The sequence below is a fragment of the Sorex araneus genome, chromosome 1 (assembly GCF_027595985.1).
Source record: "Sorex araneus isolate mSorAra2 chromosome 1, mSorAra2.pri, whole genome shotgun sequence".
NCBI lineage: Eukaryota > Metazoa > Chordata > Mammalia > Eulipotyphla > Soricidae > Sorex > Sorex araneus.
In genome coordinates this window covers 173,564,079-173,577,595 of record NC_073302.1, presented here as the reverse complement: position 1 = coordinate 173,577,595, position 13,517 = coordinate 173,564,079, and the positions used below count along the sequence as shown (strand labels likewise).

The following is a 13,517-nucleotide window of genomic DNA, read 5'->3' as shown; positions in this document are numbered from 1 at the left end:
AACTTTGCATATAAGTGGATTAACGTGGAGAGTATCATGCTAAGTGAAATGAGTCACAAAGAGAGGGTCAGACATAGAAAGACTGCACTCATCTGTGCAATATAAAATAAGAGAATGGGAGACTAACACCCAAGAATAGCAGAGATAAGTACCAGGAGGTTTGCTCCACGGCTTGGAAGCTGGCCTCACATGCTGGGGGAAAAGGCAGCTCAGATAGAGAAGGGAACACCAAGTAAAGTGTGGTTGGAGGACCCGCTCAGTATGGGAGATGCATGCTGAAAATAGACTATAGATTGAATATGACAGCCACTCAATACCTCTATTGCAAACCACAACACTCAAAAGGAGAGAGAGAACAAAAGGGAATGCCCTGCCACAGAGGCAGGGTGGTGTGGAGGGGGGGACGACGGGTGGCGAGGTGGGAAGGATACTGGGATCATCGGTGGTGGAGAATGGGCATTGGTGGAGGGATGGGTACTCAAGCATTGTATGACTGAAACAAAAGCACAAAAAATATGTAAATCTGTAAATTCAGTGATTCACTTATTAAAAAAAAATTACAGCCAGTATGAGAGTATCACAGCCAGTGTTAGAGTATAAGCCAGTGAAGTTAGAGAGTATCATAGCCAGTATGAGAGTATTAGTTAGTGTGAAAGTATCACAGTCTCTGTGAGGGTATCAACCAGTGTGAGAGTATCACAGCTAGTGTGAGAGTATCACAGCCAGTATCAGAGTATCACAGTCAGTGTTGGAGTGTCACGACCAGTGAGAGTATCACAGCCAGTGTGCGTATCACAGCTGCTGTGAGAGTATCAGCCAGTGTGAGAGTATGATGGTCAGTTCAGTGCAAACTAGTCATTGCAACAATGACAATAGCAAGGGATTGGAGGAAGTAGATGTTAAAAAAGGATGGAGAAGGAGAAAACTTCACCTTCTTTAGATGTCTTGGCAGAAAGTTCAAAGGTGGAACATTTCCTTTCTCTAGCCTTGAGAACCAGAGTGGATTTCTCACGGTTTGCTACACTTCCCCAGGGGCACAGGTTGCCATCTGCACCAAGGAACAGCCTCCCAGGGACATTGCAGGTTGGCTTGCTTGGCTAAGACCTGAAGGATGATTGGAGGCCATCTCCGAATGACCTCTCTGCCAAGCAGTACGTTGGCTATGTCAACTGCCCAACCCCAGCGATACTCCTAGTTCTGCACTTAGGGATCACTCCTGAACCTTAGGGGGTCATATGGGATGCTAGGGATTGAACCCGGGTCAGCCACATGCCAGGCAAGTGCTTTACCTGCTGTCACTCCAAACTCCCTCCAAACTTCCAATCATCCTTACTACAGGGTCTTACTACAGGGCTAGTGAGACCTCATTGCTCCACTCAGGGTTTAATTCTTAAGAGAACTGTAAACCCCAAGAACAGAAAACACTCGATATATCCAAATTCCCTCGGTTTGTACACACTTGAAGGATCTCAGATCTAGGAGTGGAGGTTAAATGAGGGGGAACTGTAACAAATATGGGAAATCTGCTGCCAGATTCTAAAATTGTTAAAAACCCTCTGGCTTTATGTTCCCCGAGTTTAGAAGACAATGAAAGACAAAATGAGAAGCATTTGGGGGCTCAAAGGGCTGGGGGGCAACCTTTGTATACAAGGTCCTCACCTGGTCCCCTCGCCACAGGCCCCTGAGTACTGCTGGCTGTGCCCCACCCACTGCAAGCCCCTGCCCCCACCCAAATGAGAAACAGATGTCTAGGAGACAGATTTTATGTATGTGGCTTTTTTTTTTAAGGTGATGTTGTAATGCTGTTGGAAACCAGATATTTAAAATCAAATATTAATTTATTCCAGATTCAGTTGCTAGAGTCACACATTAGTCAGGAGACCTAAAAATTCTATTGTTAACTCCTCTGGAATGAGGGATGATTTTTAATATCTTTAACAATCAGAACAGATTCACATATTTTTACTGAACGACTGATCCAATTGAAAAAGTATTCACTCCCCAGATGCAGTGAGGGTGCAGAGAAGGGGGCGTCTGCGCCTGCCGGGTAACCGAATCGTGAACATTTGATCTTCAAAGTATTAGTCATTCGTAAGGCAGAAAATTCTATTTCTCAAAAGCATTTCAATGGAAATTGCACGAGAATGACACAAATAAGGACAAGGATGGGAGCTCTGGCAATTTTTTCACAATGAAATAGTCACATTCAGAAAGAGCAAATTAATGTGAGTAGCTGCTACCGGGAGGACGGAGCAGCCAGGGACAGGAAGGAAGGAGTGAGCCTACGGAGGAAGTGCCGGGGGTGCCTCTCAGGGCTCCTCTCTGAGCGACACCACTTCCCCCAGTCTTTACGACAGCTGTTTCCCTGCTCTGACTTTACTGGCAACCCTGCACAGCGGGAGTGAGAGCCAACAGACCATTCCTCCTGTCATGGTCACTGAGAGATTCCCTCCACGTCACTTAGATCGGGGCAGGTGTTGCCTGCACTGGCCGTGCTGGAGACCAGGTGTTCTGGTGCCCTGCTGTGCCCTGTCCAGGGCTCACTGCTCCTTGACCCTGCTTTCCACCCTTATCTTCACACAGAGGGGCCACGTGGGATCCACAGAGGCCACAGCCCCCTTGGACCCGCCTGGCCCAATATCCGTGGTGGGTTTTCCCTCTAACGCTGGCTCATTTGGCCAAGCCCCTGTGTGTATGTGGGAGGCTGTGGCTGTTCTCTCCTCAAAAGCAGCGCGAGGGGTGGGACAGCAGCGTGGGGCTTGGGGACCTGCACTAACACCGTGAGCAACAGCCCAGGACCCTCAACCCCACCCCACACCTATATCCTTGCAGCAACACTCCTGATTGGTCGAGCCACTTGAGTTCATTCCTGACACGTGTAACCAGAGGTCTGTTGCTTGTGTCTTTGTTTTGTTTCATTTCTGGGCCACACCTGGCTGCACTCAGGGATCACTCTTGGCAGGGGCTGGGGGACCATATGTGGTGCTGGGGCTTGTGTCTCTCTGGTACCTGTGACCAAGGGCCTTAACATCTAAATCTGTGATAATATATAACATATCCCAAGTTATTTTCCTTGCCCTTTCACTTTCTAGTGAGGGGTCTAGTGTGGATAAAATTAGCATGAATTCTGTTATATGCAGGGGATCCTAGCGAAGAAAGGTAAAGCAGTGCACATTTTCTGGTCTCTACCCATTCTCACAGAACTGAAAAGATTGGTAAAAGAACACCTGAACAAGAGCTGACTGTCAGGAATGTGTCTAAAGCCCAGACAACAGAACTCAGTCTTCCAAGTGTGAGTTCCAAGGAGTTTTGACCCTTGATAGGAAAAGCACTTCTCTTTCTTTGATTACAAAGCACCCAGATTGGGCCCAACTCTCGTCCCATTCCCCCTTTCAGCTGGTGGGTCTGACCTCAATCAAGTTTTCTTTTTTCTTTTTTTGCTTTTTGGGTCACACCCAGCGATGCTCAGGGGTTACTCCTGGCTTTGCACTCAGGAATTACTCCTGGCGGTGCTTGGGGGACCATATGGGATTCCGGGGATCGAACCCGGGTCGGCTGAGTGCAAGGCAAATGCCTTACCCACTGTGCTATCACTCTGGCCCCAAGTTTTCTTTCTAAGGCAGAGGAATTACCTATATTGGGATCAACTGAGAGAGTGATGGCTGGGCTCCTCAAGGTCCTCCCCCTTTCACTGCACATGGAGGTGACACCAACCAAGAGTGGCCATCCAGAGGCTGACCTGCTGCCTGGAGTCACTCGGGGCTCACTGCGACCTCATGGCTGGGGCAGTCTGCTGTGGCTCCAGCCCTCTTGGCCATGCACCTTTTGTAGACACAGACTGATGACTATCAAAGGAACTGAAACTGAGTTGACACAAGGGTGCACTGACGAAGCATTCCCACTCCTGCTTCTCTTGTGACATAGGCCGACACATGCATCCCGGCAGTCTGCATGACCGAGTTACTCTGTTAAGGCGATGATGCCTTCTGAGGAGGCCTTGGCTGCCTTCATCAATGAGGGGAAAAAAGCCACTTCCTGGGAACCTGCCCACAGAGTCTCGCTCCCTTTTCTTGTTGCTCCTTCTAAGACCATGAACCCTCCTGCCATCAGGATGGCCTGTGTGTGTGGGAGGCCTGGCTGTGTCCTTCTCTGAGCACTCAGGGACAGACACTGACTTTCTCATTAGCACTCCCTGTCAGCTGGGCACTGAGAGGAAAGGGATGTTTAGGCCACAAAAGCTCACTCAGAACATTTCTTTGCTTTCCACTATGAAGTTGACACTTCCAACATTCATCTGAGTAGGAATGGTAGGATTTACAAACATACTGCTGTGAATATGAAAGGGTCTGGTGGCCAGAGATTTTTTTGAGCCCACAGTTAATACCAGCTGCATTTATGTGGCTGCTACTTAATGCCTGCGTGGGGTTTTTCTGTTCCTATTCATAGCTGCTCTGACTTGGGGCAGAGGGTAAAGATGAATTGTTAAGGAGAACTGGATGAAATAATAGCTAAAGTCCCTCTATACTTCAATCAGAACATCCACTTGAGACTGCTTTAGTTCAAAGTCTATTCTTCAATGAAGTTACTCATTTTGAAAATGAAGATTATGGGTGGAATTTACCTCAACTAGCAGTCATGTTGCCAAAAGTTAAATTTCTCTAAGAAAACTCTGCAACTAAAGGTCGATCTATATGTTAAAATATTCCTAAGAAATATTCAAAATTATGGTCTCCACTTTCACAGACAGGAAAGACATTTTTCCACTTCTGATTCCAAATTTGCCTCTGACTTAGATTAATATAACAAAATAACTTCTGGAAAGGGATGTGTGAGCACAACATATGTGATATAAGCCTACACTACTGGAATTGCACACATTTCCTGTGCATGTACTCAACAGGACAGTGTCACTGACAACAAAAAACTCCTTATTCTAAAGTAACAAAGAAATCACGAGTCACAAATTTCTGGAAAAGCCATTAAGAAGAGAATATGGCTTTCCAGGAAAAAATGATCAACTGTGCCCACTGAATGAGGCATTTGTTGCAGGAGTCAGGAGGAGAGAAGTCCTCTGTGGGTCTCCGACCAAGTCCATTAGTGGGAAAGAGCCCCCCTGGGGGCAGCAGGACAGGCAGATCGATGGACTTAGCAGAGGGGTCTGCCATGGAGAGACGGATATGGACATTAAAATATCACACACCAAGAAAACATCAGTATTTTTCCTTTGGTTCAAGATCCTTTGATGATTTTGCAGTGCAGGACTAACCCTAGGAAGTCACTGGCAAGGCTGACACAGGGTTCAAAGTCACACCATCTAGAGTGGAAGGAACAAAACTCTTCATGCCAAAATCCTAGCTAAAAAGTTCTGATTCCCACAGATGTGAGAGAGATGAGTCATTCACAGACATGTGAGCCAAAGTTTCATCACCTGTTAAAATGGGGTGAGTCTTGTCAGCCAAGAACTTTATAAAAAGTACTTTCTACACATAGAACTGGGTGTTAAGGGCTTCACAGTTAAGACCATTAGAAAGGCTTCCTTCTCACCTACCCTACCCAAAAGAAGCCAATCACTGAGCAAATCTTGCTCAGCAAGGTCTTCAGTTTCCTCTCCACCTTTGTCATGAACAGTAGGTCCCTTGGATAGTTTAGCTTTGTTCTACGTTGTTTCATAGAACACTGTTGAGGAGACATGAATCCCAGCTGATGTTGAGAGAAGCCAGTTCTGTGAGGACCCGGCTCATGACAGGACATTTGATGGACACATCCCAAATCCCAAGCACTTACCAATAGTGTGGATGGAGACATATAGTGGCCAAATTTCTAGATTCATAAACTCTGAATTTGACCATTCAGGATCATTTGCTAAGTTTATACTACCAATACAGGATCATAAGAGATTCATGGCAAAAAAGACAGAGAAGATGTTATTGCCTGGGGAGTGCCTACAAAGGACAGAGGCCCCGAGGAAGGGAGAGAACATAGCCTGGAGCCAGGGTGCAAGCAGTCTGTGTCCTGGTGTTGGTGACTCTTCCGAGCAAATGGGTATTAGTTATCCCAAATGCTCAGTGTGAGGCTACTCCCCTCCTACAATACTTAGCCCTGCTTCGCCTTGCTTAGCATCAGCACAGCCATTTTGGAAAAACACAGCTTTTGCCAATAACTATCAGGTGAAACAAATAACACCCACTATGGGAATCAACCGAAAAGACAGAACTACTCCCACCCATTTCTGTGGATCAGCTGAAAAAGCAGAAATTATCCCTGCATGAAGTCAGAGGAGATAACCACTGAACCAATCAAGGGAAAGGTCACCAGGGAGGGGCACAAGATGGTCAGGAAAGCCCTTTGCGTTTTTAGAGTATAAAAGGACCCTGGAAACAAGGGGAGGGGTCACTCTGCTACTAAAGGGCCTAGCCCTGACTCTCTGGCTTTCTAAACTCCGTGCTTATCTGACCTGTGCCAAATAAAATCATATACTGCAGAGCTTACTGCTTTGTGTGATCTTTCGGACATGGACCCTAATACGCAGAACTCAGAAATGGTAACTAAGCAGAGCCATGAATAAAGGGAAGGCAGCACAGCATACAGGAAGGAACTTTGTGCCCACTGCTTCCACGCTCTCCAGCAAATCACCCCTTCCTGGGCTTCATGTTGGCAAAACAAAGAGGTTCTTCCTTGCTCCCTGAGATCAATTCTAAGTCCCTGGGTGTTAGGCTGTGAACTGGGCGTGAGGGTGCACCCCGCCCTTCCCGAGCCCCGGGGTACCTGGTGTGGCTGGTGGAGGACAGGCTCTCCCAGGGCTGCGTGGTGCCACTGGCTGCCGCCAAGGCGCCCCCGCAGCTGCCGTCCAGCTTCATGAGCAAGGCTCTGGCCGCGTTCTCCGCTGTCTTCCGGCAGTCGTGTGCTCGCTTGAGCATTTGAGTGATGTTTTCGCCCCCGGATGGCTCTCCTACGTGGCAGAGAAGTCAATAGATCAACCAGTGCAGAGCCAGGAGGCGGAGCTGGGAGTCCGTGTGGGTAGTCGGTGGAAGAGCAAAGTGGGTGGGGGCCAGCAGGGGCCAGCAGCATGGAGACTGCATTCTGGAACAGCCTCTGAAGCTGGACCTCCTGGGCATCCTCTTCCTATGATCCCAATCTCCTCAAGGGCAAGTAACGGCTGGCATCCATGCTCTAAGCTTAAGTGGGTTCTGAAGCCTGTTCCATTAAAGTATACTTTGTGAATGAGGGCAGGGAGAAACTGAGGCAAAAGGACCACAGTTTCACATGTTCACAGAGCTTCATGATCAGGAGACAAACTCATGAGGAAACCTAGCACTTCACCCAGCGCGGCACTGTTTTCTCTGTACAGCGCCTGCCCTGGCCTCTTCTCTCAGATCAGGCCCAGGAGAGAGGGGAGAAACCTTGGTGCCCGGGTCCTGCAGGTGGAGGGTCCCTGGACATGGCCATTTCTTTGGCCAATTGCCCTGCCTCTCATCCTTTCATGAAGACACTCTACACCCTTCAATCCCACTGGCCACTCTGTGAATCATGTTTGGAAGAAGGCATGGTATTATAAAGGGCTCATTTTTAAAATTTAATTTTTAAACATTTAGCTCTGTGACTTGAATGTTTCATGCGTTGGCAGGGATTCACTGTTCCAATACCACACCCTCCTCCAGAGAGCCCCACTCCGCTCACTTTTCAGCACTAGTTCTCCTGATCTGTTGCCTTCACTCTATTCTGATGTTTCTTTATATCCGAGAGATGAGAAAGATCATTTTTCCCTTTCCTGATGACTTCACTCAGCAGGATGTTATCCAGACCTATCTGTATAGTAAAAACTTGCATGATTTAACCTTTTATTATAGACTAGTAGTATTTCATTAAAAATAATTATTGTAGGGGCTGGAGTGATAGCACAGCAGGTAGGGCATTTGCCTTGCACTCGGCCGACCCGGGTTCGATTCCCAGCATCCCATATGGTCCCCTGAGCCCCACGAGGGGTGATTCCTGAGTGCAGAGCCAGGAGTGACCCCTGAGCATCACTGGGTGTGACCCAAAAAGCAAAAAAAAAAATTGTAGTTTAGGTAACATGTTTCGATAGTGTTGGCATTTAGAGCTCTGATGAATGGATGCCATAGTTCCCCGGCCCAGCACGCTCATTACCCTCCACCAATGCTCTCATTGCTAACTCCTGACGACTTTTCATTCTCAACTCCGCTTAGTAATACTGGTTTTGTGATCCAAGACCAAGGGTCGATCATCATTCAAGAACGTTTGCTGCTTTGTTTTACTTTTCTTTGTAGCACAGATAACTGAGAACATCTGCTTATCCTCTCTCCTTTCTTTGGTCTAATTTCATTTGACATAATACTCTAGTTCCATCCAAGTTTCAGTAAACTGCAAAATTTCATCTATTCCTGTTGTTGCATAGTATTCCATTGTGTGTGTGTGTATGTGTGTGTGTGTGTGTGTACAACAATTTATTTTCTATATTTGGATTATTTCCACATCCTGGATATTGTACTGAGCACCACAATGAACAAAAGTGTGCCCATATCTTCTCAAATTAATGTTTTTGAGTTTGGGGAATAGATGCCAAAAATGGAACTGCTGGGCCATATGGATGTGCTATACTTTTTTTTTTTTTGCTTTTTGGGTCACACCCAGTGATGCTCAGGGGTCACTCCTGGCTCTGCACTCAGGAATTACCCCTGGCAGTGCCTGGGGGACCATATGGGATGCTGGGAATTGAACCCGGGTTGGCCGAGTGCAAGGCAAATGCCCTACCTGCTGTGCTATCACTCCAGCCCCAGGATGTGCTACTCTTATGTTTTTGAGTAAACAACATATTGTTTCCCATAGGAGTTAAATCAGATGAGATTCCCACCAATCAGAAAAAATGGTTTCTTTTCTCCCTATCCTGTGATAACACTGGATATTTTAAGCTTTATCAATATGTGCTATTCTTGCTGGTTTGAGAGGATACCTCATCGTCATGTTGAAGGGCTTGTCTTACACATGGCTAAGGCAAAACATTTTATTATTCAACTGAAATATTCTACATGCATATTTTTCTAAATTTTCCAGCTCTCAAATAACTGTGTTGAGTAGATATCAGTCTACTAAGAGGTTCTGAGGACAGCGGAAGGCCCCACGGGCTGGGACACGGACTCTGCCTGTGGGTAGCTCTGATTTTGATCCCCAGCACTTCTTAATCTCTTAAGACTCACAAGGAGTGACCTCCAAGCACACTCTGAAAGTAGCCTCTGATGATTATGGGATGTGACACCCCTCCAGAAAGAAAGGAAAATAACCAAAACCAAATAGAAGTGCCTTTTGGGGCTACAGTGATAGTGCAGTGGGTAGGGCATTTGCCTGCACACTGCTGACCTGGGTTCAATTCCCAGCATTTCATATGGTCCCCTGAGCCCACCAGGAGCAACTCCTGAGTGCAGAGACAGGAGTAACCTCTGAGCATGCCAGATATGGTCCCTAAGGCACCCACCAATTAAAAAATAGTGCCTTTAAAGGACAAGACAACTTAGGACGTTTTTCTGATACAAACTGGAAGTAACATCATTGATCTTTCCCTTTAAATCATTTCTTTTAGTAAACACATACACACACATGCACACATACACAAACACACAACCCTTGGCAGTGGGCCAACATCATTTTTGGATCTATTTAAGTCTGAAAAATAGAGTCTTATGATTCAATTAAAAGATCCTGATAAAACGAAGCTTCTAATGGAAATGCTGGCAGTGTGTCCTGGCTGGGATGATAATGCTTTTACAAGAGCTGCGGAGGGCTGTCACTGGCAGGCCTGCCGCCTGGCTAGGGAACTTGGAGAGGAAGCAGGAAAGGAACCCCCAGACCAGCCTCCCTTCAGATTGGCTTCAGATTCCTGCAGATGTCAAAGCTGAAGGAGCTGGCTGGAAGCCTGGGGGCTGTGGTGGGAGCAAAGATCATGAGGGCATGTCTGGTGGCAGCACAGGACCTGGGAACATTGGCCTTGGGGAGTTTCCGGGCCATAGAGGAAAAGTTCATCAACATAAACAGTCGACCCAGTTATGAGGAAAACATCCTTAACAAGTGGGTTTTATGTTCCCGCACCCAGGAGGGCAGGGAGAAGCAGGGGACAGAGGATGGGGGACCGAGGCGCCACACTCACCAGGAGAGGAGCCGGCTCCAGACGCCTGGAACTGTCCCAGGATGAGGCTCTGCTCACTGTCAGTCAGGGCCAGCAGGAGTTCGTAGGCCTCTATGCACTGTTCACTGAAACAGAAGCACGGGGCTCAGGGCCGTGGGCAGGACAAAGCCCCAGCACCCTCTAAACACTCCCTGGACAGTCAGGCCAGCTCAGCTGCATCCCCCCTCCCTTCTCCTTTACTTCCTCCTCCCTCCCTTTTCCCTTTCTTCCTTCCCTTTCTTCCTCTTTTCTTCCTTTCCTTCCCTCCTGATAGAAAGTAATTCAAGGAGAGGATGGGAAGATTCTCGTCTACAACATTACAGACATTGCTTTAGAATAAAGATATACGTAAAATAAATCTGTACCACGTTATGGTGATACCTGAAATGTTTGGAGTCTTTTGGGGGAAGGGTGCCTCCCCATGTGCTCAGGGCTTACTCCCCACTCTGTGCTGAGGGGTTACTGCTCAAGGTACTTGGGGTCCACTTATGGACCACAGGGCCAACTGTGTACAAGGCAAACAGCTTGACCCCTGCAACTATTTCTCTAGCTCATTTTTTCTTTTATTATTTTTTTCATCAGTTTCCAACATTGAATAGTGTCAAGGACATGGCTTCAACACTACATATGTGTGGGTGCCCTATCCCCAGCATTAAAGCCTAGTGCCATTCCATCACCAAGTTCAGTCTTTCTTTGCAAGGGGCTCTCAAGCAGTACTTGGGACACCCGAGGAATCAGGCTCAGTGCTGGGTCTCCTAATACAGCAATGCCGAAGGCAGCATGGACATAGTGGCCGTGCTCGGGCATGCAGTGCTCCGTGCTCAGCCATGAGCCCTGGCCACAGCTCTGTGGTTGCTTTGCCAGTCCACTTGCTGTAGCTGTCTGTACAGTACATGAGGAGACACTGCACCGCTCTCACTTCCCGACTTATCTCACTCAGCTCCACTCAGGCTGCAGGTGCAGGAGAAAGTAGCCTGCCCCTAAAAAATTCAACTAGAGCTTAACTGCTGAGTCAGGGCCAGCAGGAGTTCGTAGGCCTCTATGCACTGTTCACTGCTCAGCAGTGAAGAATCCTGGCTGGTGGGCACCACAACACCGGAGAATGCTCCAGGCCCCAAACCGAGCCAATATCACCGGGGTGTCCCAGATGGAGCAGGTGCAGTCTCTCCACCTTCTCCGGATAGAATCCTGGCGACCATGAGCTTCTACAAGCACAGCTCCGGTATGTGGGGACCAGGACCATTTCTCTGACCCTTTCCTGATAGACAAAGTGAGCAATGGAAAATAGAATATCTAGCATCTGCCCCAGAAGGCAGGCTTGGATGGTGGTGGGAATATCCAAGCAAAATATAATGCCCCAAACTACACAGAGTATCCGAACAATTGTCTGCCGTAGAGGCAGGATAAGGACTGAAATGGAAAAGGAGGGGATAATGGGGATATTGGTGGTGGAAAGTTTGCACTGGTGGAGAAATGTGTGATCGATTATGTATTGCTGAATATCAAACATGTGGCTTTTGGCAGAAATGCATCTGGAATACGTATTAGGTTTCTGGCACTGGACCACCCGAGGTGGGAATGGGTTTCGTGACTTGGCCTGTTTCCGCTGGCGGCTCGGTCGCGCCATCATCTTCCGGAGGTCTAGGGACAGCCAGGGAGGGGCCTGCAGTGTTGAGGAACTCAGGGCCTCATGGGACGGGGGCAGAGCTGGCCCTCCCCCCTTGCCCCCCGCCCCTACAAGACCCCAAGCTGCTGTCCACAAATGAGCCCTCTGGCTACTGATCGAGCTGCTTAGGGGCCATGATCACATAGACTCAGAAACAAAGCTCAGAACACAGAGGCTTTGGGCAGAAATCCCTCCAGATTTAATTATTAAAACTTCAGAATTCCAGGGGCCGGAGTGATAGCACAGTGGGTAGGGCATTTGCCTTGTACGCGGCCGACCCGGGTTCAATTCCAGCATCCCATATGGTCCCCCGAGCACCGCCAGGAGTAATTCCTGAGTGCACAGCCAGGAGTAACACTTGTGCATTGCTGGGTGTGACTCAAAAAGAAAAAACAAAACAAAAAACCTTCAGAATTCCAAAATCGCACACTGCAATAGCGGCTGCGCATCATCACATGCAATTCATAATCAGCAATGGAAAACAAATAGTCTAATGTTGCCTTTTTTGGCAGATCTGAGTGTTGGGGTAAATTTCAAATAATAATGGTGGGTTTTGTGTTGAAATATTGAATGTAATCAAAGTAGAGAGAGGGTGACGTGGAAATCGTCTGCCACACAGGTAGGGGAAGGGTGTGGGATGCGGGGTATACTGGGGGTTTTGGTGGTGGAAAATGTGCACTGGTGAAGGGTCAGGTGTTTCATCATTGTATGACAGAGACTTAAACTGAAAACTTTGTAACTGCTTTCACGGTGTTTCAATAAAAAAAAAAAAAGAAAAAGAAAAAGAAAAGAAAACTGCCAAGGAGAAATGAGTAGGGAGGCTGGTTGCTGCCCCTCTGTCACTCATGGTGGCGAGTCCGAGACACCCCCACCCAGACCTACCTGCTGGTGCCCATACGCTGCTGCCCCTTTCACAAAGGCACAGGCTGGTCTGCAAGCCTGAGGATATGGCCTGAAGAAGGGTGTCGCTTCCGAGATCAGGTTACATGACAACCAGGAAAGCATCTGCCTACTCAGGAGGCTGAGAGCTCCATCCTGGCACCACAACTGCACGCCTCCGTGCCAGCCTGCAGCCCTGCGGACTGGGATCCTGGTACCAGCACAGCCAGGAGTGTGAACACACCATAGCCAGGTGTGTGCGACCCCAGCATATAGCAATGACAGTAGCCAGAAGGCAAGATGTGAGGGCACAGAGTGTAGCATGGCAGCTCCTCCTCGGCCTCTCTGCACTGTTGCAGGCTGGCAGCCGGGTTCTGCCGGACACAGCCAGGGAGGACCGTGATCTCCTGATGAAGACCTGCTGGCCCAGTGTGAGGGCTTAGTTGTCGCAGCCCTGGGTGGCAGCTTGGCCAGAATCTCTTTGGAGGTGCTAAGCACAGCTCCCTACCCAGTCACTCTCAGATTCCTGAGCACTGAACCCAGAGAAATAGGCATGTGAGAACTAGCTCATAGCAATAGTAACTGATATGCCCAATGCACCCCAGAAAGGAAAATATTTTGAGGTCACATGCACTGTGCAATCACAGCCCCTGGCTTTTGGTGGCAATTTAAATTTCAAAGAATAAAATGAAATGAAAAACTTCAGTTCTCCTACTGCAGCAGTGACAGTTCACCTGTTCAGTGTGACAAGACAGCTCAGAGGAGAGCCAACTGTCACAGAATTCTATCAGATGCTGG

General features: G+C 48.1%; 1 protein-coding gene across 1 annotated transcript in view; it reads right to left on the bottom strand.

Moving 5' to 3' along the window:
• Positions 1 to 13,517, bottom strand: part of MCC (MCC regulator of WNT signaling pathway) — a 263,692-nt gene that overhangs the window by 19,086 nt on the left and 231,089 nt on the right. Inside the window, exons 11-12 of the mRNA XM_055119442.1 lie at positions 10,157 to 10,260; positions 6,766 to 6,949 (exon numbers count right to left, since the gene is read on the bottom strand). Coding sequence (XP_054975417.1) covers positions 6,766 to 6,949; positions 10,157 to 10,260 — 288 coding nt within the window. The remainder of the gene's footprint in view (positions 1 to 6,765; positions 6,950 to 10,156; positions 10,261 to 13,517) is intronic.